General features: G+C 67.4%; 2 protein-coding genes across 3 annotated transcripts; one reads left to right on the top strand and one right to left on the bottom strand.

Moving 5' to 3' along the window:
* Positions 1-1,404: 1,404 nt before the first annotated feature.
* CSF3 (colony stimulating factor 3) lies at positions 1,405-3,735 on the top strand. Its single transcript, XM_050715565.1, has 5 exons — positions 1,405-1,498; positions 1,817-1,986; positions 2,285-2,392; positions 2,540-2,686; positions 2,835-3,735. The coding sequence occupies exons 1-5, from the start codon at positions 1,483-1,485 to the stop codon at positions 3,003-3,005; spliced, it is 612 nt and encodes a 203-aa protein (XP_050571522.1). The 5' UTR covers positions 1,405-1,482; the 3' UTR covers positions 3,006-3,735.
* Positions 3,736-6,493: 2,758 nt separating this feature from the next.
* MED24 (mediator complex subunit 24) lies at positions 6,494-25,324 on the bottom strand. Of its 2 annotated transcripts, XM_035572070.2 has the most exons (25): positions 25,031-25,324; positions 22,188-22,270; positions 21,654-21,692; positions 20,395-20,468; positions 19,094-19,317; positions 18,471-18,582; positions 17,829-17,979; positions 17,487-17,600; positions 16,790-16,837; positions 16,498-16,580; positions 15,890-15,976; positions 15,500-15,611; positions 14,742-14,884; positions 14,103-14,140; positions 13,321-13,403; positions 11,863-12,041; positions 11,677-11,776; positions 11,173-11,348; positions 10,804-11,068; positions 10,450-10,631; positions 10,129-10,222; positions 9,696-9,795; positions 7,664-7,741; positions 7,332-7,480; positions 6,494-6,887 (listed from the first exon to the last, which is right to left on the bottom strand). In XM_035572070.2, exons 1-25 carry the CDS (start codon positions 25,158-25,160, stop codon positions 6,771-6,773), a joined length of 2,961 nt encoding a protein of 986 aa, XP_035427963.1. In that variant the 5' UTR covers positions 25,161-25,324; the 3' UTR covers positions 6,494-6,770. The 2 variants fall into 2 exon arrangements, with proteins under 2 accessions (XP_035427963.1, XP_050571519.1); XM_050715562.1 differs by lacking the exons at positions 22,188-22,270; positions 25,031-25,324 and having other exon boundaries at positions 21,564-21,663.
* Positions 25,325-25,632: the final 308 nt, after the last annotated feature.

Raw genomic sequence — 25,632 nt, 5'->3', positions numbered from 1 at the left:
CACGAGGCAGAACCGCAGCGGTTTGTGCTGACCCCGCACCACCGCCCACAGGGTTTCGGGTCCGGTCACCACTTCCTTCCTTAGAAAAGCGAGAAAAGCTCACGAGGGGCTTCGGGCCACGCTGGGTGCTGATTCAACCCCACCCCAAGCCAGCCCCGAATCCTGAAAGCACTGACCTGCTGAGGCAGCAGCCCTGTTTCGCAGAACAGGGCGATTCCGCAGCGACGCCACGCTGCACCCCCTCGTTGGCTCTGGAAGGGCCCTGGTTCTCTCCAGCGCTGGAGAGAGCAAAGGCAGAGATGGGGGGGGGGAGGAAGATTCTTCCAGGAAATCCCACAAACAGGCTCAAGCTGCTGAGGTCCTCTCACGTGGCCTGAGGGCAGAACCCTTACTGCTGCCACTTCCTGGGAGGGGAAAGTCATCGTTAGGCTTCAGAGTTAACACCTGTTAATGGTGGTGCTCACAGCTGGGCAGCATCTACCAGCTGGCTCCTTCCCTCAGCTGGAGGCCGGAGCAGCTCTGGGGGCTCAGGGGTGTCCCCGTGGGCTGCACCCCCCCCCCCCGCTGTACCCCCTCAGCCCCGGTTCAGCCCTGCCCCGGGGTCACCCTGCCCAGATCCTCCCAGGCCGAGCAGGGGCCTCCCGTGCCGGGCAGGGGCCCAGCTGGCACTGGCCCAGATCCTCCTGGAAGCTCTTGCGGGAACCGGCACAAGCCCAAAGCCCACGTCAGAATCAGGGGGGGGGGAGGGGGTCGGGAGCAGCCACCCCCCCCCCTCCCCGGGGCTGCCCTGGCAGCCGCTTCCCCGAAGGGGCTGGCGGGGCCGGTTCCCCGCGGGGGGGTGCTGGGTGTCAGGCACGGCCGGGTGCTGGGTGCTGCACGCGGGGACACCGAGCACAGCACAGCCCGGGGCACCCAGCGGGGCAGGATCCGGCCCCAGGTGCTGAGCCTGGGATGTGGCACCTGGGCCACGTCTCACCTCGGTCCCACACCGCCCGCCCCGACGCCAGGGTGAGGGGCTCGGGCAGCGTCCGCAGGGGCCGGGGCTGGCGGCGAGCCCTGCGGGACGCTGGCTGCGAAAAGCCGCCGATCCCTTGCCTGGAGCCCTGCCGCAGCGTTGGGCACATCCAGCCCGGCCGGGCGGGTTAATGAGTGACCGCGCCGCCGCCCAGCACCGACCCAGCACCCTGGCACCTGCCCGGTGCCGGGGCCCAGCCGGGTGCCCACCGGCAGCACCGCGGCCCCCGGGAAAGCCCCGGCGCGGCGAGGCGCGGGCAGCAGCCGGGAGCACTGAGCGCGAGCTTGGGATTTGCATGTTGGTGATTAAGGCAATGAGGCAATCGGCACTGTTGCCACATCGGTGTGAATCCCCGGAGCCGTCTATAAAATGCCCTAATCGATGAGGCCGCGCAGAGCCGGGGCAGGAGCGAGCTGTGCTGGGCCGGGCTGTGCTCGCAGACAGGAGGAGACACCGAGCCGCGCACCATGTGCTCCCTCACCCGTGAGTACCCGCAGCCGAGGGCCCCAGCACCCGCTGCCCCCACAGCACCCACAGCACCTGCAGCACCCACAGCACCCGCTGCCTTTGAGCGCCTGCACACCCAGAGCCCCCCACGCACCCAGGGGTGGGTGGGAAGCCGCGGTCCCCTTCACCCTCCCCAGTTTAGGGGTCTCCATCCCTGCGGTTCCTTTGGTGTCACCATCCATCCCCGTGGGGTCCCCGGTACCCAAAATGGCTCCGCAGGCAGCAGAATGTCTGGGGATGCTGCCGACGGTGGCGGGGTGTCCCCGGGCGGTGGCTGAGCCGCTGTACCTGCAGGTGTGCTGGTGCTGGTGCTGGGCGCGCTGCTGGGCGCGCCGTGGCGGGTGCTGCACGGGGCGCCGCTGGCCGAGCTCTCGGGGGACCAGGACTTCCAGCTCTTCCTGCACAGGAACCTCGAGTTCACCCGCAAGATCAAGGGGGATGTGGCCGCGCTGCAGCGCGTGGTGGTGAGTTGCTGGCACCGCGGGGTCGCAGATAAGGTGACCTTCCCCTCCCTGGCCTTATCGGCACCGCGGTGCCGGGAGCCAGCGGCTTCCCCACGCCCCGGCCTCCCCCTGCGCCGCTCCCAAGGGGGCTCCCTGGGGGATGTGCGGGGACCTCCCCGTGCACCGAGCGAGCAGCGGTTCCGCCTCATCCCCTGGATGCCCAAAAAAGGGTGGGGAGGGGGGTCCCGCGTCCCATGGGGGTGTCACGGGGGTGGCGGGCTCCTGCGGCCGCCCTGACCCTGTGCCCCCCCGTCCGCAGTGCGACACCTTCCAGCTGTGCAAGGAGGAAGAGCTGCTGCTGGTGCAGCAGGACCTGCGCATCACGCAGGTGGCCCTGGAGCAGTGCCACCGCCCCAGCTTCCAGGCGGTGAGTGCCAGCGGCCACCCCTGCCACGAGCTGCCCGGCCTCAGCCTCGGGCAGCCCTCTGGGGGGGGCGGTCAGGGCAAGGAATGTGGGGGGGGGGCCAGGCTCTGCCGAGCGCCGCTGAATCCCCCCGTGCCGTGCCGCCCGCAGGAGGCTTGCTTCAGCCAGATCCGCGACGGGCTCCACGCCTACCACAGCTCCCTCACCGCTGTCCTGGAGCTGCTGCCCTCGCACGCCGGCCTGGTGGAGACGCTGCAGCTGGACGCGGCCAACCTCTCCTCCAACATCCAGCAGCAGGTGAGGGGCGGACGGGGGGGCACGGCGGGGGGATGCACCCCCGGGGGACACAGGGACGCGGGGCTCCGGTGGGCACCGCCACGGCACCGCCAGCGCGCTCCGGGGGTGTTCCTGGCCCCGGGGCTGATGCCTGCGCCCCTGCCTGCAGATGGAGGACCTGGGCCTGGACACGGTGACGTTCCCCGCCGAGGGCCGCGGCCCCCTCCCTGCCTTCTCCTCCCACTTCCAGCACCAGGTCGGCGGCTTCCTCATCCTGGCCAACTTCCAGCGGTTCCTGGAGACGGCGTACCGGGCGCTGCGGCACCTCGCCCGCCTCTGACGCCCGGCCCCGCACCGCCCCGCGCTATTTATTCCCCAGCCCCAGCGACCTTCCCCGCTTATTTAATATTTATCGCTATTTAATATTTATCTGGCCGGGGAGGCTCCCCCCTGCCCTTCGGTCCCCAAGCAGGGCAGCCAGCCCTGCGGTGGCATCCGCGCACGGGCGTCTGTGCGCAGCATCGCCCTTGTTTAATATTTAAACAAAAGAGTATCTCTGCTAGGAGTTTTGGGAGCCAGGCCAAGCCTTGGCTCCTGCACCGCCTGCACCGGGAGCTGCGGTGACCCCGCGGCGTCCCGCTGAGCCCAGGGGAATCCGCCTTCGTCCGCAGCTGGAGATGCTCCGGAGCAGCACCTCCCTGCCCAGGCTGCAGCCTGCGGGGACAGAGCTGACGGGCGTTATTCCTATTAGGCTTATTCACGTTAATTAATATTTATTAGCCGTTAGGTTAGGAGGGAGGGGAGGATGGCGGTGCCGCGGGGGGCTCTCCGCTCCCACCTTTGGGGGGAGCTGAGGCTTCGCTCCGCCCGCGCCCCCTCCACGCCGCGTTTGTATTTATTGCCCTTTAACTTATTCACACGCAGCAGCCCCCGGGCCCACGGTGGCCGCGTGCAGCTCTCCCCGTCCCACGCACCCGGATTTGCGTACTGGAAATTTCACAGCCCGCCCTGGCGGGGTCTCGTGAGCTGTGTATTTTGTACTGTATTTATTGCCACAGCTGGGCGAGCCCCAGAGAAACGCAGGCTATTTTTTTTATATGTGATAAGGATGGAAATAAACTATTTTTACTCCAACATCTGGGCTGTCTGTGCTTCCCCGGCTCCTGCCCGCGTGGGACGAGACTGCCTGGGGTGGGGGGGGGTTGTGACAGCTCCAAACCCAGTTATGGGGACCCTTGGGTGCTGCAGGCCCCCCCCCCCCCCCCAGCTGCAGGGGGGGATGCAGAAAGACGGGCCGTGGGGACAGCAAGACAAAATGGGACCGCGTGGGGCTGGCAGCGGCTCAGCCCTTGCCGTGGGGAAGCCAGCCCAGTGGTTGGGGACCAAGCCTGGCCACCACCGCAGCCCCCGCAGCGCGGCGTGACCCCCCCCCGGGGCTGGGAAGCACCCACAGCGTGCGGGGGAGGCCGGATGCGACCCGGAGGTGGCAGCTTCCTTCCTGCATCCCGCGGCGCTGCTTGGGCAAGAGCCGATTCCTAGAAAGCGCCGCAGCCACCCATGCTGGCAGCGCCGAGCTGAGGCCGGCGGCCGTGGCCCTGGTGGTGCCGACAGCGCCGGGGGGGCGAGGGCTCGGGGCTCTGCTGCGGTGGTGGCAGGGGGACCGCCGCAGACCCTGGAGGTGGTGCGGGGGCTCAGCCAAGTCTGAGTTCCCCTCGGCGGTGCCGGGGATGCTCCTGGAGCCCCCAAGGCCGGGATGGGGCTGGCAGCAGTGGGTAAAGGGAGGTGGGGGACAAGGGGATGCGTATGCGGGAAGGCAGTGGACCAGGAGAGCTGGTCCAGCACCACGGCACAGCCCCGGGCATCTCCCCCCGGCCCTGGCAACCCCCCGCAGCTGCCCCCAGCCCCTCTCCCCCCGGTGTTTGGCCACCGAGGGCTGTCCCTGCCCTGTCCCCCGTTTCACCGCTTCCTCCCACCGGCCCCGTGCTCGCGTCCTGTGACCGCCCTCGTCCCCGCACCACGCTCAGCCCGGCCATGGTGGGGACGGAGCCGAGCTCTGGTTCCTGCTGGTGTCCCTTTGGCTGCCCCCACCCCCCCACTTCTCCCAGTCCCTGGAAGGGGCAGGAGCGAGGCCGGGGTGCTCGGCAGTGCAGCACCCTGCCGGCTGTGATCCTGGGAGAGCAAACAGCGCCCGGCATTGCTCCTTCCACGCCCGGCTTATCAGGGCTTACAGGAAGCCCCTTCTCCCAGCTCCAGCCCTTTCCTGGAAGGTGAAGCGCCGGGGAAGGGCCAATGCCGCCCGCGGGGCTGCCACGGGCAAATATTGACAGAGGGGGGGGGAGGCCGGGAGCACCGGGCCCTGCTCTTTGCTCCGAGCTAACGGTAAAGAGCCGCCCTGGGCACACGGGTCCCGGCTGGAGGTGCCCGGGTGGGTCGGTGCCAGCTCATGCCCGAGTCAGGCCCCGTGGGGAGCGGCACCGCCCGGGACACGCCGGGGCGCCGAGGCCTGGGGAAGCCGCTCCACCCGGGCCCGCGTCCCGCTGCCGTGCCCCTGCTTGTATCGGGCACACATTCCAGCTCAGGGCCAGGGTGCAGGGCAGGATGCTCGGGGCGTGATGGATAAGGACCGCTTGTTCCTGCAGCCCCCAGCCGCCCCGCACAGCACAGCTCCGCCACCGAACGCGTCGGGGTCTCCAGCTGCCCCATCCCCAGCCAGCACCGACCCAACCCTCGCGGCATCGCTCCAGGGCCTCCCTGTGCTCTCTCCCGGCACCACCAAGGAGCTCGGAGCCCCCAGGGCAGCTCCGGGGGCTGTGAGCCCCACTAACGGACCGGGCTGGAGGCACGGCCCAGCGCCAGGGATGCAGCGGGGCCGGGGCCCTGAGGGGAAGGCAGGTGCTCGGCTCCCCTGTGCCTGCCCAGGCACCGCTTCCCCCTTTTCCCATGAGTCAAGCAGAAAACATAAATGAAAGGAGCAGAAGCAAATGTGCCCCAGCCCTGCCGCCCCCTCAGGACAAGGTTCCGTGACAGAGGCAGATTCACCACCCAGGCAGCTGACCGGGGGCCGGGACAGCCCCACCGCGGAGCCGCTCCCAGCGCAGCGCTGCCGTGGTCCCCGTTACTCACTGGCCGCTGGGTGCCACGCTCCTGGTGGGAGACACGGGGTGAACTCATGCTCACGTGGAGGAATTTCCAACAAGAATTTGCTTGCAGCTTACAGCGAGGCAGGAAAGCATCCCTGCTCCACCCAGCTGCACGACTGCAGGCACCCTTCCACCAAGAGGAGCACCAGGAGCGGGGCTGCGGCACCCCAACGCCATCCCGAGCTTCCCTGGAGCCAGGGCAGGGGGCTGAGACCCTCATGGGGAAATCCCCAGCCAGGGCAGCCCCTGCTCTCCCTTCCTCTGAGAGCTCCCATTTAAACTCCCCCAGCACCCAGGGCTATGGGTCAGCAAGGGGGGGGCACGGGGAGCCCCAGCAGCAAAGGCTGTGGGAGCACGGGGGACGCATCCTGCCCCTTCTGTCCTCACCAGCGGCTGCACCTGAATCACCACTTAACAGCGCCAGACCTCTGCTCATGAATCACTTGCCCCCTCCCCAGGTCTGTGCCCCAGGCACAGTGATGAGCCTGACGGCTGCTGTGCGCTGCTAAAGCTGTGTTCGGTTCAGAGCTGACCTCAGCTCTCAGCCGGGGTTAAGGAAAGAGGGAGCACGATCTCCCAGCGCATCAACCACTTGCTCTGCCCTCCCTCTGGCGAGGTCCTGCCTCAGCCTCTGCCCCCCTTCAGGATCAGAAAACTGTCAGAAAACCAGTGAGAAACGAGGCAAAGCCTGATTCTACAAAAGGACTGAATGAATTAGAAAACGGGGAAAAAAAAAAGCAGTGGGTTTGTCTCCATCTGAAAGCCCAGCACGAGGAGGCCGAACACGGAGGGAAGCCCCTGGTGCCACGGCAGTCCCTGCTGTGCCAGCTCTGCCTCCAAGCCGGGCAGTGCCAAGCCAAGCCTGCGGTGACGGAGGGACTGTTCTGGGTGTCCCAGCCCCGTGGGTTTCCCAGCAGCTGCCCTGCTGCCTCCCCTCCCGTGCGGGCACAAGGGACAGGCCCCGCTCACAGCGCGGCGATGGCCTTGGCAGCGACGCGACGCCCCAGGGGCAGGCTGAGATCCGTGATGGCCAGGACGATCTTGGGGCTCGACATGGTGGACACTTTCACCAGTTCTGAAACCTGCGGGGAGAGAGGAGGAACACAGCTGGCTCAGGGCAGCACGGCAGAGACGAGAGGCAGGTGGCTGGGCTCACGCCAGAGCCCCAGGGCTGGCCGAGCAGGCTGGGGATTGCACGCTCATGCGAACCCAAAGCTTAAATCACTGTCGCCCTCCCGCTTCCCCCGGAGCCAAGGCTGGGTTGTCCCCGGGTGCAGGCAGAGCCCAGGGCTGCTGGGAGCTGGGGACAGAGCTGGAGCCGGTCCCTGGTCTGTCAGCACCAAGCATGGAGCCATGGGAGCAGGGAAAGGGGGGGGGAGAATGAAGAGCAGAGCCTCGTCTGCTCAAACCAGCACCTCGAGCTACCCCCAGTGCTCTCCCCATGCCCTGAACGTGCCCGCCTGTCCGGTGGGGCAGCACCCGAGCACCCTGCGGGCGGGGAGAAGCACCCCTGGGGTGGGACTCACCATGGTGAAAGGCATGAACTGGAGGATGCTGCCGCGGCTGCCCTGCTCCAGGCAGTCCACGCACTCCTCCATGAACCACTGCACAAACTGGGTGTGGGTGCCGGCCGTCTTGGCCCCCAGGATGGAGGAGATGAGCAGGAAGAGGTTTGCTGTGGAGACAGGGAAATAAATATCAGAGGCTGCGTGGGCTCAGGGAGGCCAGGGACACGGCTGGGGTGGCCCGAGCCCCCTGTGCAGGGTGCCCCTGGGGACAGGTCCCCGCCGGTGTCTCGGCACGGCAGGACCCCACCCCGCAGCCAGGCCCCGCGGGCAGGATCCGGCCCCGCCATTACCTAGCACCCTGTTCAGGGGGTCCCTCATGCTGACGGTGTGGAGCTGGGAGGCGGACAGCGAGGTGCTCATCGAGCGATCTGTTGGGGAGGAGAACGCGCGTCAGGCTGGGGGGAGGCCGGAACAGTTCTCAGCCGTGCCAAGGTGCCCTCCGCAGCCAGCGCTGAGTCCTCGAGAGCTCCCAGCCTCCGGGCTCTGCTCCGAGCCATCTCCCAAGAAGGGGAGGTTGGGAGCACGGTGCTTGGTGCCCTCCACGCTTAACGAGCAGCCCCTGCTGTTTGGGCACCCCGGGGATGCGCAGCAGGCTGACGGGCTCCAATGCCGTCCCGCTCTACCCGAGCGCTTGCCCACACACGCCAGCCCCAGGCGTGACGGAGCGCAGCAGCCCAGGGGGGGCCTCGCATCCCGGGATGTGTCACCGGGCCTCGCTCTTGCACAAGTCGCATTCGTTCCGAGTCTGACCAAGTTCAATGACATCCCCGAGGGGCGAGCGTGAGCGAGGCTCCGCGAGTGTGACTGTGCGAGTGTGAGTGTGCCTCCCCGCTGCTCCCCGCCGGGGTGTCATCGCAGCAGTGACTCGATCCTGACGCTTCACCGAGGCACGAGCGGAGTAACGCAATGTCACGCTCGGGAGAGGCGAGCGGCGCGCTGCCCCGGCCACGCAACGCCGGCGCTATCCGTCCCGTGCGTGCTGCCAGCTGGGTGGAGCGAGCCAGATGTTCAACAGCTGCACGGCGGCGCTGGAAGCTCGCTCTCGGGGCAGAATTTAGCTAACAGAGAGCCAAGGCGTGACCGATGGACTAGCAGCACATCCTGGGCATGCCAAGGGGATCTGCGTGACCCGCGCTGAGAGGCACCGCTGGGTCCCCCTGCTTGGTGCCACCTCCTGCAGCGGGCTGGGAGGCTCAGGATCCTGCGCCGGCCCTGAAATGCAGCTGCTGACAAAGCCAGCAGGACCCACAGTGGGATGCTCTGAGGATGCTCACCGAAAAAAGAAAGCCCTCCCCCACTTTTCTCATGGAATCACGAGTTGTGTGGCTGCTGCAGGAAGCAGGATTTCCACATCGCTACAGCAAACAGCCCGAAAAAAGTCCTGAATGTCACTGGGAAGAGGTGGAACTGCACCAAAAAGTTAAAAAAAGATAGTGATATAAAGGGGAAAGCCCGCATTTCAACAGCAGCGAAACCAACAAAAACCACAGGTTATCACTGTGTTGAAAACTGGCAAACAAAGAGCGGGCTGGGATCAGGGCGTCGGGGGGAAACAATGACCAGGGAGCATCCTGACGCACTGCCGGGACTCGGACACGGCCGCTCGCTGCGTGCGGCCCGCGGGCAGGAGGGCGCGGGTCCCCCCGGCGCACGTCCTGCCGGGGCTGTCGCAACCCGCAGCGCCACGCTCGGGGACGCGGAGACGTGACTGCAGGGACTCATCGGCTCCGCTCGCCGCCTTGTTAATAACAGTGGAATTTCAGGATTTAGCCACAAACAGAAACGTCACCTCTCGCCGCCCTTGCTGGGATGGTGACATCGGGGTCTCTGGTCCCACACAGGCTGGCCAGGGGTGACAGGGCTCGAACAAAAACCTCCCCGAGCCCCTCACGTGTCCGGCACGGGGTTAGGTGGCACCGTTACGGAGGGAAGGTGTAACCTCATCACCTTTCCTAAGCTGTTGTCATCAGAGAAGTCAGAAGCTTGACCTTTTGGAGCAAAAGCTCCACGGGAACCCAACATAACACACTTGAGCGCTCTGAGTCTTCTCAAAATACCCTGTGTTACGTCAAACGCTGCTGCGGGTGCGTCCTGGCAGCAAAGGGACTGTCAGGCACGCTGCCCGTCTGCTGGCAGCGCACGTGGCACCGGCACAAGGCTCTGGAAAGGTGGAGAGGGGAGCAGGGAGCCCCCCTGCTACCTTCAAGAGCACTTGGCCCGCTTGGGAAGTGTTTCTGCGCCCAAGCACGTCTCACACCCAGAAACGAGCGGCGGGGCAGCACGGAGCCTTCCCCGGGAGCAGCCTTCCCCGCCTGCACTTACTGGGGCTGGAGAGGATGTTGGAGTCTTCCTCGTTGGAGCTCAGCAGGCGCATGAGCTTGGAGGGCTGCGTGTCATCCAGCGGGAACAGGCTGATGTAGTCCTGGGGGACAGAGGGGGGTCAGCCCCAGCAGCCCCTCTGCGGGGCCCATAACCCCCCCGGGCCCTGCAGGACTGCGCTCTCAGTTCACCCCGAGTGACTCAGCCCGGGCCAGCCCCGTACGGAGCACCTCGTTACGATCCCCCCTTTCCCAGAAAAGGGAAGGGAAAACCCTGCATCCCGAGGTCGAGGGACCAAACCTCAGACAGCCCAGCGGACCTGGGTGGGGAGCCCGGTCCCAGCGACTCCCTCCTCCTGCCGCTGTCACCTCCCAGCCAGCTCCCATCCTTGGGCACAGAGCGCCTCCAGGCAAACCCCGCTCCGTGTCGGACGCACCTCGATATCCTCCCGGTGCCTCTTCTTCTGCCTGCTGGACGCCTGGCCCTTGTTGTGGGAGGAGTAGGAGCTCAGGGCGCACCACACGGAGAGCCTGGGGACAGAGCAGGGGTGCTGCAGAGCTGCCACCATCCCACACGGGTGGTGGTGGGGGCCAGCAGCTCCTGCCAGCCCTGTGTTGGGGCCAGAGTGGGAATTGGGTCCACACACAGGGTCCCACACAGGACAGCCCAGCCCCCTGTCCCAGCACGGAGCATCTCCCCGTCCCCACAAACAGGCCCACGCACCCCAAGGGGGACTGAGCACAGGACCAGGGCTTACTTGGCCAGTGCCTTCCCCGGCGGGTCCATGAGGGTGTGCCACTTGGAGGAGTCCGTGAGCAGGTTGGGCAGGATGTGGCCCAGCAGGGTCAGCGTCAGCTGCTGCATGTCCAGGCAGAAGATGGCGTACAGCAGCTCCACGGCCCGCAGCGTGTGCTCCTTCCGCGTCTCCTTCAGCAGCTCCTGCGAGGCACGGGGCAGGGCTGTAGGGGGCAGGGGGTACGGCTGGACCCTTCCCCGCTCATCTCCTGCGCTCAGAACTGCCACCAGAGCACAGGCAAGACCCAGCAGTCCTGGGCTGGACACCCAACCGCAGCGCTGGAGGTCACGGCCACCTCCCTCCTGCACCCCATACCTTGACCAGGTTGTTGCAGAACCAGTAGACGCCCCCCATGTGCAGCAGGGTGTCGAAGATGTGGATGGAGCGGCTGTCAACCCAGCCCTTCTCCAGCACCTTGGTGAACATGCTGGTCAGCACCTCCTTGATGGGCTTCTTGGGGGGCAGCAGGTTCCAGTAGGGGATGGTGTCCATGCCCGTGGAGGGGAACTTGATCTGCGTGGCCGTCTGCTGCAGGACGTCCGCGCACATGTGCTCCAGGATGGAGCTCATGATCACCACACTGTGGCCGAGAGAGAGAGACAGGATCAGGCGGGCTCCGGGAAGCAAAGGGAGGGGAAGGGACAGCACGGGGCCAGCACGGGGCGTGCTGCGAGCCAGGCTCACCGCTCGTTGTAGAACTGCAGCGTGTTCTCGCCGTACAGCGGGGTGGCCAGCTGCCGGATCATCTGCAGAGACTTCTCCCGCTCGTCCAAGCCCAGCATGCGGACGTGGGCCACCAGCCAGGCCACCGCACACACCGCCATGCTGCACACCTTCCCCTTGATGTTGTCCGTGATTTTCTGCAGGAGATGGGAGCGGAGGGGGATGGCACAGACGTGGGGATGCTGGGGTGAAGCCTGCACATCACCGCCCAGGGCAGAGTCCAAGCCTTTTTCTCTCCGTGGGGTGAATCTGCCCCTGCCAACCCCACAGCCCCCAAAGGGGCGATGTCAAAGGGCCACACCAGTTCCCCACGCAAGCCACGAATTAGACAGTGAGCTCTGCAGTGACTGCAGCAGCACCGAGGGCAGGAGGACAGGGGAACTCTGCCCTGCCCAAAACTAAGCCCTCCTCGGGGCGCAGAGCCGGTGCTCCGCTCTGCCCTGCACCCCCTCCCACCAGCCCCACCTGGATGGACTCGAAGGTGAGCACGCCGTTCTCCCAGGCGTTGAGGATCTCCAGGATGGCGGCCGAGATGCTCAGACACGCCTCGTGCCACTTCATCTGCCTGCCGGGGAGAGAGGCAGAGGGGTCAGGTACCTGCCCAAAGCGGCTGCTCCCCTCCCGGCGCCTGCCCGCACGCTGAGCCCTTACACCAGCTTCATCTCGGAGGAGTTGTTGAGGAGGGCGACCAGGGATTCCACCTTGGTGGAGTCGGGGCAGAAGCAGGGGTGGTCGGGGTTGAGGATCTTGCCCTCCTCGGGCATACAGGTCAGCATCCAGGTCTCGAAGAAGGGCACCTCGCCCGCCGGGCTCGACTCCGACAGGATCACCTGGAAGGGAACCGGCCTTGGGTCTGCCCCGTGCCCTGCAGGGACCCCGCCTGGAGACCCCCACCCTGGGGAGGATCCCCCAGCCCGGGGAGCTCGTGGCTGGGGAACCAGCACAGCCCCATGGCTGCAGAGAGGCAGGCACTGGTCAGCACCAGCGCAGCACTGGTTTCCAGTCTGCAGGCTGCGCTTTGCCCCTTCTGCACGGGACTCTGCCGGCACCACGGCCCATCGCCAGCAGTGTCCCCCGGGGAGATGCCAGCACAGGGCCGGTCCCGAGGGGCTGTGAACGTGGCAGCAGGGTCACCGTGCCCTGCAGAGCACAGGCCGCTCGTCCCCCACCCCCCGAGCTCTGCTCGGGCTCCCCAGCACTGGGGTCGGCTGCCCCACGGCTCCGGGATGCGCGGCCCAGCTGGCAGCCAGCTGCGAGCGCTCCCAAGGGGGACACGAGCTGGGAATCCCGTACGCCGCTTCCTCCCTCCAGCCCCCCGACACCCAAGGGACGCTATTTTTGACAAAAGCTTTGCACATCTGTTCGGCAGCAGCTGGTCAGGAAAGTCGCTCCGGGCTGGGCCGGGGGCTGAGACCTCAGCAGAGAGCCCCGGGCACATCCGCTGCGGGCTGCCTCCAGCCAGGACTCCCCCTCTCCGCTCCCCGGGGCTGGCCGGGCAGCCCCCCCCCCCCCGCTGATTTTTCCCTCCCTTCTCCACGTTCCTGGTGTTTCGGTATCGTTTCACCTCTCAGCACACACAGATGTCGAAACGGGGAAAATTTTCACGCAACCAAAGTTACGTTTCCTGAGGGAGGCTGCGAGTTCCTCCTCTGCCAGGGGAGGGCTGACGGTCAGCTCGGGCTCCCCCCGCCCCGGGCAGCCAGAGCCAAACCGTGCGGGGTCAGAGGGGCAAGGCTGGGAAAAGGCCGGGGAGATCAGAGCCTACCCGGAGAGGGTGCGGCAGCAACGTTCCCACACCGTGGTATCGAAAAGGGGGGGGGGGGGGCACAAATGAAAGTCCTCGGAAATGCCGACACCCCCGTTCCATCACTTCACACAGGCTGATTTCTGGCTGCCCCGGGGGAATCGCGCCGGGCACTTCACCCGCACACAGCGGGGCGCTGCCTGAGGGGCAGCTGCAGGACGTGGGGACGGTGACAGGGCACTGGGGACAATGGCACGGCCGCTAGAGGAGGCTGGATGCTGCAGGACAGAGGCTGCCGCTCTCGCAAGGTCAGAGCCCCGCCGCTGCCTCCCCAGCCCCACTCCCCAGGGGTGCAGGGCGCTTACCTCCGAGCCGTAGGTCTGGGCCACGTGGCACAGCATGAGGAAAGAGATGTCGAACAGCAGGGCCCGGACCGAGGCTCCCTTGGCTGGGGGAGGAGAAACAAAGACCTCAGGGACCTCACGCAGCGCAGGGAGGCAGACAGGCGGCACTGCGAGCTTGGGGGCCGGGGCCCTGCCTCCTCCGGGGTGCTTTTCTAACCCTCAGGCGTTTGTGTGTCGATGAGGGCTCGAGGGGACATGCCAGGTGCTCCCCTTACCCCTGCCTGCCCCAGCTCAAGCTCCCAGAACAGCTTTGACCTCCATTTGGCAGCCCCGGCCCAACCCCGGGCTCCCTCGGTGCTGTGGAAGGTCAGAGCACTCAACATGTTTAATCACACGCAAACGCAGTCAGAGTCCTTATCTCAGGCGCCGTGCTGACACATCACCCCTTCCAGGGAAGGAGCTGGGGCAGGGCCGGCCCCGAGGGGCCCCAGGGGCTGGGGATGAGGGAGCTCCTTCCCCGCCAGCGGGGAGCACCCTGCTTTGGGGACGGACACGCGGGTGCCGGGTGTGAGACCCAAAGGGCAGCAGGAGCCCGGATCCCCTCTGGCACCCGGCCACGTGGCTGTGCCGTGCTCCCTGCCGGCAGCCCCTCGCTGCCCCGGCACAGCTCAGCTCGCCCTGGCACCGCAGCCAGCCCCAGTTTAACTCGTCGGGGACCCCGTGGGCCCCCCCGGTGTCCCAGCACGCGGCAGCGGGGGAAGCAGAGCTCGCGCCACCCCGCAGATGGATGCGCACGCACTTACAGCCTTCTCCGCTGATGTGCTTGGTGAATTCGTTCAGCCTGGAGGGGGCAGAGAGAGCCGCAGTGAGGCGTTAGCATCGTTACCATCCCTAGCATCGTTAGCATCGCGTGAATCAGCCCTCTCCCCATCCCCCGGACAGGCAGGGACCCCAGATGTAGTGACCACGGCCAGGCCAGGCCGCGCTCTGCAGTGGTGCCGTGCACCCAGCCGGGCTGGTGCTGCTCGAGCTGCCCCCCTCGGCGGGCGAGGGGGCGTCACGCAGCGCCACGCGTGCTGGTGCGTGTGCTCTAACCAGGACACGGGCGCCTGGGGACCGCGGGCACGCACGCAGCAGCGCCTTGGAGCTGGGGCTGTGCTGCAGCTTCCAGCTCTCACCCAAGCCTCAAACCAGCCTGACTTCGATACCATGCCCCGTTTACAAAGGAGAGGGAGTGCTGTGGGGACGGCTTCCCCAAAACCCCAGGGCTCCACTGGATCAGAACCTGGGCCAGAGGCAGATCCAGCCTCAAGAGTGGAGGGAACTGGGACACGGAGCGGAGAAAGGGCAGCACGGCCGAGGCACGCGGCTCTGGGGCAGAGGCTGGGGGCTGCCCGCTCACCCCAGCCCTCGGGGACGGCGTCATCCAGGTGGACACTCACTTGATGAACTTCCGAGCGAAGGATTTCAGCTTTCCTGTTGCTGCTGCCGCCGCCAGCAGCAGGTCCAGGCTCTTCCCAGACAGCATGTGACCCAGGACCCCCAGCAAGCCCTCGGGGGATTTGGAGTGATCCGCATCCATGGTCTACAGAAAAAGAAGAAAAAAGGAGGAAAGAAATCACGAGGAAGGCAAGTTACAGAGCAGCAATACAACTCCAGCCACTGGGGCGGAGCTGATCGGCTGCCAGAGCCATCCCGTGAGGCCTCCGTGAGCAGGGACCTGCAGGGCTCGCAGGGCTGGGGGGGACCCCAGGCGCCCCAGGCTCTGTGGGGCACGCCAGCTCCCGCACAGAGGAGAGCTGCAGCAGGCAGGGGCAGCACAACCAGCAGCAAAATGTCTTCAGGAGCGAATGCAGCAGCAGGAGTGACGCAGGGACGGGGGGAGTCCCCGGGGACGGGGGGAAATGCACGCGGGGGAGCGGCTGGGAGAACGGGCAGAGCGGGCTGGGCTCAGGCTGCTGGCACCACCGACTGCGTCGTGCTGCCTGACGGCTCCTCCAGCTTCCAGGGAAGGAGGAGGGGAGCTCCAGAGCTCCAGCCGGCACGGCAGGGACTGCGACAAGGCTGGGAGCGATTCCTCCAGCCCGGCACAGGGCGGGAGCGGGCGCCTCCCGACCACCCCGGCTGCCTGGAGGTGCTGCTGGAAGCAGGCTCTGGGTGGAGGCCGGCGCGGCCAGCACCGAGACAGGAGGGGACGCACCTTCAGGATGTTGGTGACGGTCGGCTCGGCCCTCAGGATGAGCCTGGGGTTGGGCTGGATGTTGGCGTTCTCTGCCGATTTCAGGTGCGGGGCGTGTTCCCTGTCCGCCATCCTGGGGACCCACAAAGAGGGGCGCTGAGCAGGGGGGTGTCACTGCCCTTCTCCTCCCACCGCCTCAGGGCGGCACCGGCTGCCACTCGGAGATGACAGGCTCTGCCCCGCGCCGTCTGGCACCGAAAGCAAAGCCTCAGCCCCCTCCAGGCCAGGGTGCTGGGCTGCAGGGCAGCCAGCAGCGCCGCAGCCGGTCCTTCCTGCTCCCCGCGAGGAGGGCGGTGAGACGAGGGACCCCAAAACCCTGCTTGGTCGCCCGGGCTCTGGAGGGGGCCCTACCGTTTGTCGATCAGGTTGGTCATGTTGGCCTCCGAGAGCAGCCCCTGCTTGCTGCACTCCTGCAGGAGCAGACTCATGCAGTTGCAGCTGGAAGAGAGACGAGAGGAGAGCGCTAGCCTGAGGGACGGCATTCCCACTGCCCTGGCAGGGACACGGGGCAGGGGGGGCAGAGCAGCGGTGCCAGACCTCCCTGCCACCCCCAAAGGGCAGGACAGAGCCGGGCAATCCTTTGAAAACCAGGACTGGAGCCTCCTGGACACAGCGAGCAGTCAGAAGTCATGAGCTGTCCTCCTGCCTCTGCTCCCAGCCCTCTGAGGGGGCTGCAGGGCTGGAAGCAGCTCCAGACATCACAAAGCATCACCAGCGCGTGAATCAGCTGTCAGACACTTGCTGCCTTGCTCATTTGGCAGCGCCGCAGCCTCGGGAAGAAGGAACCCGACCAGAAATCGAGCGTTTTGTCTTACACTAGGAAAAGCCTTGCACGGAGCTGCCCCAGCAGCCCAGACCGCAGCTCCCCGCAGCGATGCTGGGGGCGGGTGGGGGGGGAAGCACAGGCCGGCCACGGGCTCACGGTGCTGCCGGCGAGCCCGGGGCACGCGAGCACTCACTTGCATCGCTGATCGGCCGTGTCCAGCAGCGGGGTCAGCTTCAGCAGGAACTCGAAGGCGCAGTTCACATCCTCGGTGAAATCCTGCCGCGCACAAAGGCGAGCGCTCAGCTCCCAGCGGTGCTGGCACCAGCCTGCCTTTCCCTCCCACGCTGCCCCGTCCGGTGGGGCTCAGCCCGTTCCCCACCCCAGCCACCCTCGCCCGGCTTTGGCCGGGCCCCAGCACCATCAGCACAAGCACCGTCCGCTCGCACACGACGCTGCGAACACCTCCAAGGTCCCCTGAGCCTCACCTTGTCCCCCTGGGGATACTTCTTGAGTTTCACCAGGACCTGGGGGATCTGAAAGACACGGGGGAGTGATGTGACCGAGAGGCAGACCCGTTCCTGCAGCCAGGACCTCTCAGCAGCACGGGCAAAACCCGCCTGCGAGCAACGACTGCCCTCCCAGCCTGGGGGAAGGAGCGTTCCTCCAGCAGCCCGTGCACCCAGGGGGCTCTGTCCCCCCACCTCCCCTCTGCAGGGCCCTTCCACCAGGACGAGGAGCAGCAGGGCACGGCCAGGCAGGCTGCGGAGGAGCACAGCACAGGCCGAGCACGTGTCAGGCCTGGAATCACACGCAGATCCCTTTTGTCTGGTCCGCAGACAAGAGGCGCAGCAGAGTGCTGCGGGGCTGCCCGCCACTGAGCCGTGGGAGCGCCTGCCCGGAGCCTTGCTGTGGCATCCTTCAAAGGCCCCCGTTTCCCCCGCCACGTCCCAGGAAAAGCCACTCGACAAAACAAAGTGGGGCTGGGCTGAAAAGCGAGCTGCAGGAGGGCTGCCTGCAGGCTCAGCCATCTCATACTGTCCGGACAGGGCGAGTGGGGGCCCCAAGGGGCACGCTGTGGGTCGGGACTGATCGCTGTGCCAGGCTTTGGCGCTGAGCAGGGCCGGGTGTGCAGGGAAAGGCAGGAGCTGGGGGCACCACGCGCCCCCTGGGGCTACGTCCTACCTTCAGGAAGGTGAAGGCTGTCCACTTGAGCTCCTCCGTGCCCTCCGGGGACTCGATGAGGCCCACGAAGCAGGCCTTCCAGATCTCCAGCACGAAGAGCGGGGAGGGGATGCGCTGCAGGGCACACGGACAGGACCCCCCAAGTGCTGGGAGAACAATAACGCGACTCCCCCAACCGCAGCCAAGCCCTGCACCCCCTGCAAAGCTGCTGATGGGCTCACACGACTCCCCGCAGCTGCCCCCATGTCCTCGGACCGGGATCAGCCCCCTCCTCGCCCAGCACGGCCCTGCTCCACGTCCCCCAGGCCACCCTGAGCGGGACCGGGGGTGCCACGACTGTACCTGCATCCTCTTCACCATCATCAGCTGCTCCACCAGCGGCTGGGTCTCTCCCGTGAGGTTCATGGTGCCCTCCAGCAGCACCACGGCGTGCACGGTGGGGAAGCCGGTCTTGTTCAGCTGCTCAGAGTGAACCGAGAGCATGGTGGGGATGCTGGGGGGAGGGAGATGACAACGCAGGGTTACTGGAGCCTTGCAGGGACGGATCCTTGCTCCTCCTGTCCCATCCTCCCTTCCCAGCCAAGCCCCAGACCTCTGCAGTCCCACATCTCTCTGGGGCAGGACAGCTTGCCACCCCTGCCCTGCAGAAGAGCTTTTGGACACGTCCAAGCCCCCGTGCCACACCTCAGGCCCTGGAAGCACCTCCTGGGGCACGCAGGCCGGGGACAGCAGCTCTGCCCACGTTGGAGCAGCTGAGGGATGTGGCGAGGGGCCCTAGGAGCCCTGTGGGATTCCTTTGTGGCAGGTCACCAGTCCCTGCCCCCTTTCCTACTCCAGGGTTTTCACCAGCCCCAGCCCACCGCCAGCACAGGAGCCCGAGCTGGAAAGGGACAGGAAGGCAGGGAGCCAGCGTGGAGAGAGGCAGGAGGAGGGCTCAGACCCCTTTTACCCTCCAAGCCCGCGAGGACAGCAGCACGAAGCTACCTCTTGATGAGGGAGATGCAGTCGTCAGCCTGGCTCCGCAGGGTGGAGTTGCTGAGGCTGCTCAGGCTCTCCCCCAGCTTGACGAGGGACTGCTCCACGGTGCTCCACGAGGCTGCGGAGGGAGGGCAGGCGTTCGGTGGAGGGGGACAGGGACACGACGAGAAGCCAGCAGCCTGGCTCGAACGCACAGAGGGCTCCCGCTGGCAGGAGCCCGCACGCCTCTGCCCGCCCGGGCTGGGGGGGGCTGCGTGCCGGCCAGCAGCTCCCTGGCACGGCCTCTTGGCCAGGCACGGGGACCGAGCGGAGGCGCGGAGCTGTGCCAGGCGGGCTGGCAGAGCTCAGGACCCGCCGCGCGCCCGGGAACGGCTCCCGCAGCCTTCGCATTAATTCTGCTCCTCTTCCAAGGGCAGCGCGCAGGGGAGGGGGCAGGGGGTGGCACGGAGCCAAGGAGGAGACGGTTACAGCAACAGGGCCGGGAGGCGGAGGGGCTCGGAGCCGCAGGGACAATGCGGCAGGAGCTGGGCAGGGGGAAGGGGAGGTGGCAGCTCCCCAGGGCCAGCCGCGAGCAGGAGGAGCCCTGGCGGCGGCCGCGGGCCGCACGTGGCCCCGGGGCAGCGACGTACACGTCTCCTCCAGCTTGGCGATGTGGATCAGGGCGCGGTTCTTGGTGCTGCCCAGCATTTTCTCCAGCCGCTCCAAACACATCTTCAGCTGGCTCTCGGCTGCCGCCTGCTCCAGCGTCTCCTTCACCTTCTCGGCGTAGAAGGCAGCGCAGTGCAGGAGCCAGATGAGGGCACTCAGCAGCGCCCGGCACAGCCCGATGCACTCCTCTGCCTTGCCGTGGCAGCTGGGAAGGGGAGAGAAACGGAACCGTGCTCGCCCTGGGCCCAAGGCACAGAAATGGGGCACCCTGGGGAACCAAACCACGTCCCACGCGCCCAGCCCGGCGTGCCCGCTGCCTCCCGGCTCCCCTGCTGCAGACCTCGACCCGCTCAGCCCGCGAGCGTCTCCCCCACGCCAGGGGAAATAACAGCCTGCCCGGTGCAGGCTCCTCTCTGGCCACTCAACTGCAGGGAAACTTTCCAAGCCTCTAATCAAATTATCTTGCTAAGAGAGGCTCAGCGCTGATCAATGTGTTTCGAGAGGCGAACGCTTTCCCCTCCTGATGCACAAATCATCGGGGCCAGAAGTTTTGATCAAATTAAGCGGGGGATCAGATTAGGCAGGAACCGGATTAAGCGGCCAGCTCTGCAGTTGGCCAGCAACAGCTCCTTGTTAACATCTGCGACTGATGCACATTCATTGCTGCTGCTTCATTTCATGTAATTGAGGAGCTGCTACCTTCAGCCTTCCTCCTCCCGCTCGCCCACACCGCACGCTCTCCGCACCGGCCTCCCAGAAGAGGCTGTCAGGGGTTAACAGGAAGATTCCTCAGCTTTCTATAAAAGTTTTTGTGGCCTGAATTGTCTGGTCTCCCCTGGGCCCTGCGACACCAGCGGAAGAGCACGAAGCAAAACAAGGCAGCTGCACGGAGCGCCTGGGGCAGCGCAGGCAGGACTGCGAGCGTTGGCAGCCGGGGCCCTGGGAAGCCGCCGAGGCCACACAAGAGAAACAAAACAGAGAGGGGACAGAAACCCTCGGGCTGCAGGGCTTACACCCACCCGTACCGACCTGAGCCGGGCAGGAATATCATGGCAGAGGCCTTAGCCCAAAATAGGTGGGTTTCTGCAGCTTCCCACAAAGCCGGCGGGGTTTCAGACCCCCCCCCCTGCTCTGCCCACGCTGGCACTCGCACGGCATCCCAGCCCGGGGCGGCCAGAGGGGGTCGGCAGCTTGGGAACGGAGCCGGAGGGGGAACGGAGCCAGGGTGGGCACCCCGTGATCGGCCGGGGGCCCGCGGGGCCACGGCAGGGCCGCGCCGTACCTGAGGCGGTCGCAGAACATGTCCATGATCTCCAGCAGCGACTGGACGCACAGGTCCCGGGAGAAGTCGTCGAACTACAGCAGGGAACAAGGAGGGATTTCAGAAGGGGGGGGTGAGGAGGAAGAAGGGGGGTGCCGGGCTGCAGCACTCCCAAAAGACAGACGTGGGACACCCGCCCAAACGAGAACGGGGTCAGGGCTGTCCCTCGGCCGGGTCGCAGCCATCCAGGGTGGCAAAAACCAACGGGAGCGCGGGGCGGCGGGGACCAGGCTGCGTTTGTGAGCAGCCCTCCGCGAGGCGCCGCGGGGGCCCGGAGCTCTGTTTCGCGGCCCCGCTGACGCGGCGGAGGCTCGGTGCCAGCCCGCGCGCCCACCCCCGGCTCGGCGGGGCTGGCAGCGAGCGCCGACAGCCCGGCTGGCCGCGGGGACGGCAGCAGCGCCGCTGCCGCCTGCTCGGCGGAGCAGATGGGGCCGCCCTGCCGGGCCGGAGCTGGCCCGCGGGCCTGCGCCGAGCCCACGCTGCTCTGAAGGAGGAAGCCGCTGCTGTCAAGGTCAGCGCTTCTCCGACGGGCAGCGCCGCCGCCGAGCCCGGCCGTGCGCCGCCTCTGCCGCCCCGAGAGCCACGGAGAGGGGCGCTGGCCCTGCCCAGGGGCTCCCCGAAATCGCTGCCGGGTGCGGCGCCCCGAAACGACGCCGGCGTCGCGCGGCCACCGGCACTTCGCTCCTCTCTGTGAGCACAAGGAGGGGGGAGGAAAATTCGCCCCCCTTCTGTAACTCTCCCTTCAGACCTGGGGGTGCTCTGATGAGGCCCAGGGAGGGCAGGGGACCTGACGCAGCCCACTGAGCGGCCCCAAACGCCGAGCAGCCGCGTTTCTGCGGTGTCCTCGTCCCCCTCGCAGTGGCACGGGGACACCCAGCACCTCGGGAGGCAGGCAGCAGCCTCGTGGCTCCGCCGGCCGCAGGGGGATGCCGCTCCCGGCAGCCAGGTGTGGTTTACACAAAGGTGCCGCGGGGCAGGAGCCCGTCAGGCGCCCCGCACGACACGGGGACGAGGTTTTTGAGCCCACGGAGCGCGGCCGTGCCCGGCAGCACCGGCAGGGCTGTCCCCAGCGGGCCACGACGGGGCTGGCGCGCTGCTGACTCAGCGCAGGATGTCATTTTACACTTGACCTATATTCGGGGAGAGTCGCGGGGCGGGAAATGGATCCGCGGGTCTCGGGTAAAGAGAAAAACCTCGGGGAGCAGCTGGCGGAGCCGTACCTTGCTGATGGCCATCAGCACCGTGGAATAGGACACCATCTAGGAACAAAGCAGAGAGCCCGAGCGGGCGCGGTGGAGCGGCGTTGTCAGCGGACGCGGCGCTCGTCGCTGAGGAACGGCGAGGTCAGGGCACGGCCCCGGCGCTGCCACCGCGGACGGGGCCGGGGCGCTGCCCCGGCACAAATCCCAGCCGACGCTTTGAGGTGAGCGCCGCCTCGTTTCACACAAACTTCAGGTGACGTTAAAACGCCGCGCGAAGGAAGCGCGGGGCTTCCGGCGAGCGCGGAGGCTCTCGGGGCGAGGATCCCTACCCTGCGTGCAGCGGGCAGGGCCCATTTCCAGAAATCTCCCTGCCCAGGGCACCCACCGAGCCCCCCCTCCACCCCGCCCCAGCAAGGCACGATGCCTGCGAGGCGCAGACGGGACGTTTGGGGTGTCTGCCCGCCACCCACCCTGCACCCCGGGCTCTTTGCCTGCTAACCGGGGCCGCGAGGTGACAGCCAGCGGCGTCTGCGGCGCGGGAAGGGCGATTACCTGCGAGCTGATAGCGTATTTCAGGTAGGACAAGATGAGTGGGTTCGGCGACGGCCCGATCATCGCCTGCTCCAGCAGGGCCTCTGCAAGCAAAGAGAGGGGCCAGGAGGTCCCGGGTCAGGCAGCGCACGGCGCGGGGACACACATGGCACGGGGACAGACGCACGGCACGGGGACACACGCACCGTGCCCTCGTTTGTGCTCTCACCCCCCAGCAAAGGTGGCAAGGCCAAACCTCGTTACCCACAGCAGCTCTGCGCAGCGCTGCCCTGAAATCAAAGGAATCCCCAAGCTTTCTGCTTTCTCCTGAATAACCCAGGCAGCGCCGGCAGCCTCCTGCTAACAACTCAGCTCTCCCGGGCACCCCGGGCCCGATCCAGCGCCGGCTGCTCTCCGAACACGTTCCCCTTCCTCCCACGTCCTGCCCGGGGGGGCTCTGGCAGCCGCCAGCGTGCGGCTCCTGCCCTGCTACCGGGGGCTGGACTCCGGGCACACCACGAATGGCCCCGTTTGGGCGGGATGGGCCCCGCACGGCTGGCGGCCGGCCGGGGGAGGCTGGAGGGGCTCTGCCCGCCCCATCTGCTCAGCCAAGCCTTTAATCGACCACTTGAAGCGGGGCAGAGCGCAGGAAGCGCCTCCCAAAAGCAGGCCCCGGGCTGCGGGCACGGGCTCGAAGTAGGTCAAGGCACCCGGCCGCAGGAGGGGGGAGGCGGGCGGCCCCCCCCCAAAAAAAGGTGGCACCGAGCCGGGTCCCGGCTGCGGGAGACGCCCGGGGTCCCGGTGGAAGGCTGCAAACGCGGCCGGAGGCATCGCAGCTCGGAGCCAGAAGGCTGCCGGCGGCCGAACCCTCCCCGCCGGCTCGGGGAGCGCCAACACGAGCCGGCCACACGCTGGTGCCCACCGCAGGCGTGTCAGCGCGCATTTGCCGGGCACGGCCGTGATCCGGGCCACCCGTGCCAGGTTTTTCTTCCTTTGGAGTCAAAATCTGAAAGGCGCGAGCCGGGGGGGATGGGGCGCCGTGGGCTGGGGGAGGTGACAGCTGCCCGCGTGCCCGCAGCCTGCCAGCCCCGCGCCGCTCCCGCGGCAGAGCAGGATCCGTCCCCGTCCTCGCCACGGGGGAATCGTGGGCAAACGAGCCTCCCCGACGAGGCCCGGGCTGCCTCGTTCCCCGGCAGAGGTGCTGAAGGGTGGCCAGGAAAAAAAAAAAAACCATTTCTCTGGGAATTGCGGGGATTGATCATTGCCGACCGGCCGGTGGGAAGCTGAGGGGCGGAGGGGCTGGCACCCAGCAAATCCAAACCCCCCGGGGCTGCCCCACAACCACAGCCGGGCCCCACGCCTGCTAGAAAAAAATACCAGTAGGGCGGAGGGAGGAAAAAAAGGCCCACTGGGGCAAGATCCTGCACCCCAGCAGGGCGAGGAGCAGCTCGGTGCGAGCGCCGGGGCCGTTCGCCTTTAACGCAGCGAGCCTCGGGCAGCGCTCGGGGTTTGTTCGTCCCGGGCTCGCAAACCCGCGCCCCTGCGCAGGAAAACAAAGCTCGCGACCAGTTTCTAAAATCGGCAGAAAACCCTGGCAAATCTTTAAACCGCGCGGCGCAGCGGGCACCGGCGGCTGGCAGGGCTTGGGGCAAACGTCCTTGAGTAGGGACGGGAAAAGAAATCCCGATAAGAGGGGGCGGGAAGGGGCCTTTGGGAGGGTGGGGGCAGCGCCAGGCCCCTCGGCAGCACCTCTCCCCCCTGGGGACGTGCGCAGCCGCGAGGCTGCGGGGTCGTCCTGCGCCCTCGCTGGGGGAAACTGAGGCACGGAGCCCAGAGCCCTGCGTGCAGCAGGGGGGTGGTGTGGGACGGGCAGCGTGACCCCAGATGTGGGGGGTATGGGTGTGACTGTTGTGGGGTGTCCCTGCCGCTGTGCCCACTGCTGCGTGTCCCCATCTGCTGTGCCGCTGCGGCGTCCCCGTTGCTGTGCCCGCTGCCATGTGTCCCCTGGTGCTGTGCGTATTGCTACATGTCCCCTGCTGCCATGCCACCGCGGGGTCCCCATCGCCACGTCCACTGCTGTGCGCCCACGGCGTGTCCCTATTGCTGTGCCGTTGCTGTCCCCCGTTGCTGTCCCCACTGCCACGTGCCCCCCGTTGCTGTGCCCACTCCCGTGCCCCATTGCCATGTCCCCTGCTGCTGTGCCGTTGCGGTGTCCCCATTGCCACGCCCATTGCTGTTTGTCCCCTGTTGCTGTCCCCGCTGCCACGTCCTCGTTACCACGTCCCCGGTGCCACACCGTTGCAGTGTCCCCATTGCCGTGCCCACTGCTCTGTGTCCCCCGTTGCTGTCCCCATCACCGTGTCCCCACTGCGTGCCCCCCACTGCCGGGCCATTACGGTGCCCCCGTCCCCGTCCCCATCCCAGTCCCTGTCCCCATCCCCATCCCCTGGTCCCCCCAGCCCGCCCCCACCCCCCTTTCCCCATCCCCCCAGCCTTCCCCCATCCCCCCCACTCCCCCATCCTGCCCCCATCCCCTTCCCCATCCCTGTCCCTCTCCCCCCAGCCCCTTCCCCGTCCCCCCAGCCCCTTCCCCATCCCTGTCCCCATCCCCCCAGCCCCTTCCCCGTCCTCCCCCTGTCCCCCCAGGCCTGCCCCCACCCCACTTGCCCCAGCCCCCAGCCCCTTCCCCATCCCTGTCCCCATCCCCCCAGCCCCTTCCCCGTCCTCCCCCCGTCCCCCCAGGCCTGCCCCCACCCCACTTGCCCCAGCCCCCAGCCCCTTCCCCCGTCCCCCCAGTCCCTTCCCCAGCCCTGTCCCCGTCCCCCCAGCCCCTTCCCCGCCCCCCCGGGCCTGCCCCCCCCCACCTGCCAGGTTGAGGATGTCCCAGGTGGCCCCCCGGGGGAAGAAGCGCCGCATGTTGACGGCCCACTGGTAGTCGCTCCAGCGCTCCTTCCAGGCCTGCAGCAGGGCCTGCTTCAGGTTCACCACCTTCATGGCGCCGGGGGGGGGTCCCGGGGGGATCCCGGGGGGGTCCCACACCCGGTACCGGGGGTGGAAGCCGGGGGGGGGCCGAGCCGGGCCCGCAGCCCCCGCCCGCAGCCCCGCGCCTCGCTCCGGCCGCCGCCCGCCTCCCTCAGCGCCTGGGCACCGCCATCTTGGCGCCCGCCAGCAAGCCGCGCGCTGATTGGGCGGCGGGGCGCGGCGGGGCGCGGGGCCTGCTGGGAGATGTAGTTCGGGGGCGTGTAAATCTGCACGGTGCCTGGTGTGCAAACACGGGCGGGCAAACACGGGGGGTGCAAACACGGGGGGGTGCAAGCAGGCCGTGCAGGTAGGGTTGCAAAAGTGCAGGCTCCAAAGGTGTGCAAGCACCGCGTGCAAAGGCGTGGGGTGTGCACGCAGGGGGTGCAAATGCGGGGGGTGCGTGTGTGGGCGTGCAACAGCCACAGGGCAGCCAGGTGGGGTGTGC

Source organism: Cygnus atratus, chromosome 25 (genome assembly GCF_013377495.2).
Source record: "Cygnus atratus isolate AKBS03 ecotype Queensland, Australia chromosome 25, CAtr_DNAZoo_HiC_assembly, whole genome shotgun sequence".
Taxonomy (NCBI): Eukaryota; Metazoa; Chordata; class Aves; order Anseriformes; family Anatidae; genus Cygnus; species Cygnus atratus.
Note: the sequence above shows the minus strand (reverse complement) of the source record. Positions and strands in the feature narration are given on the sequence as shown.

What these genes read in the sequence shown, in the direction of transcription:
- MED24 (XM_035572070.2), bottom strand. Translation starts at nt 25,160, where the DNA reads ATGAAGGTGGTGAACCTGAAGCAGGCCCTGCTGCAGGCCTGGAAGGAG. An exon ending in TGCTGATGGCCATCAGCAAG is followed by an intron (nt 20,469 to 21,653) that starts GTACGGCTCCGC and finishes TCCCTGCTGTAG; the next exon opens with TTCGACGACTTCTCCCGGGA. An exon ending in TGCATCTCCCTCATCAAGAG is followed by an intron (nt 17,980 to 18,470) that starts GTAGCTTCGTGC and finishes CCCTCCCCCCAG; the next exon opens with CATCCCCACCATGCTCTCGG.
- CSF3 (XM_050715565.1), top strand. An exon ending in ACCGCCCCAGCTTCCAGGCG is followed by an intron (nt 2,393 to 2,539) that starts GTGAGTGCCAGC and finishes TGCCGCCCGCAG; the next exon opens with GAGGCTTGCTTCAGCCAGAT. An exon ending in CCTCCAACATCCAGCAGCAG is followed by an intron (nt 2,687 to 2,834) that starts GTGAGGGGCGGA and finishes CCCTGCCTGCAG; the next exon opens with ATGGAGGACCTGGGCCTGGA.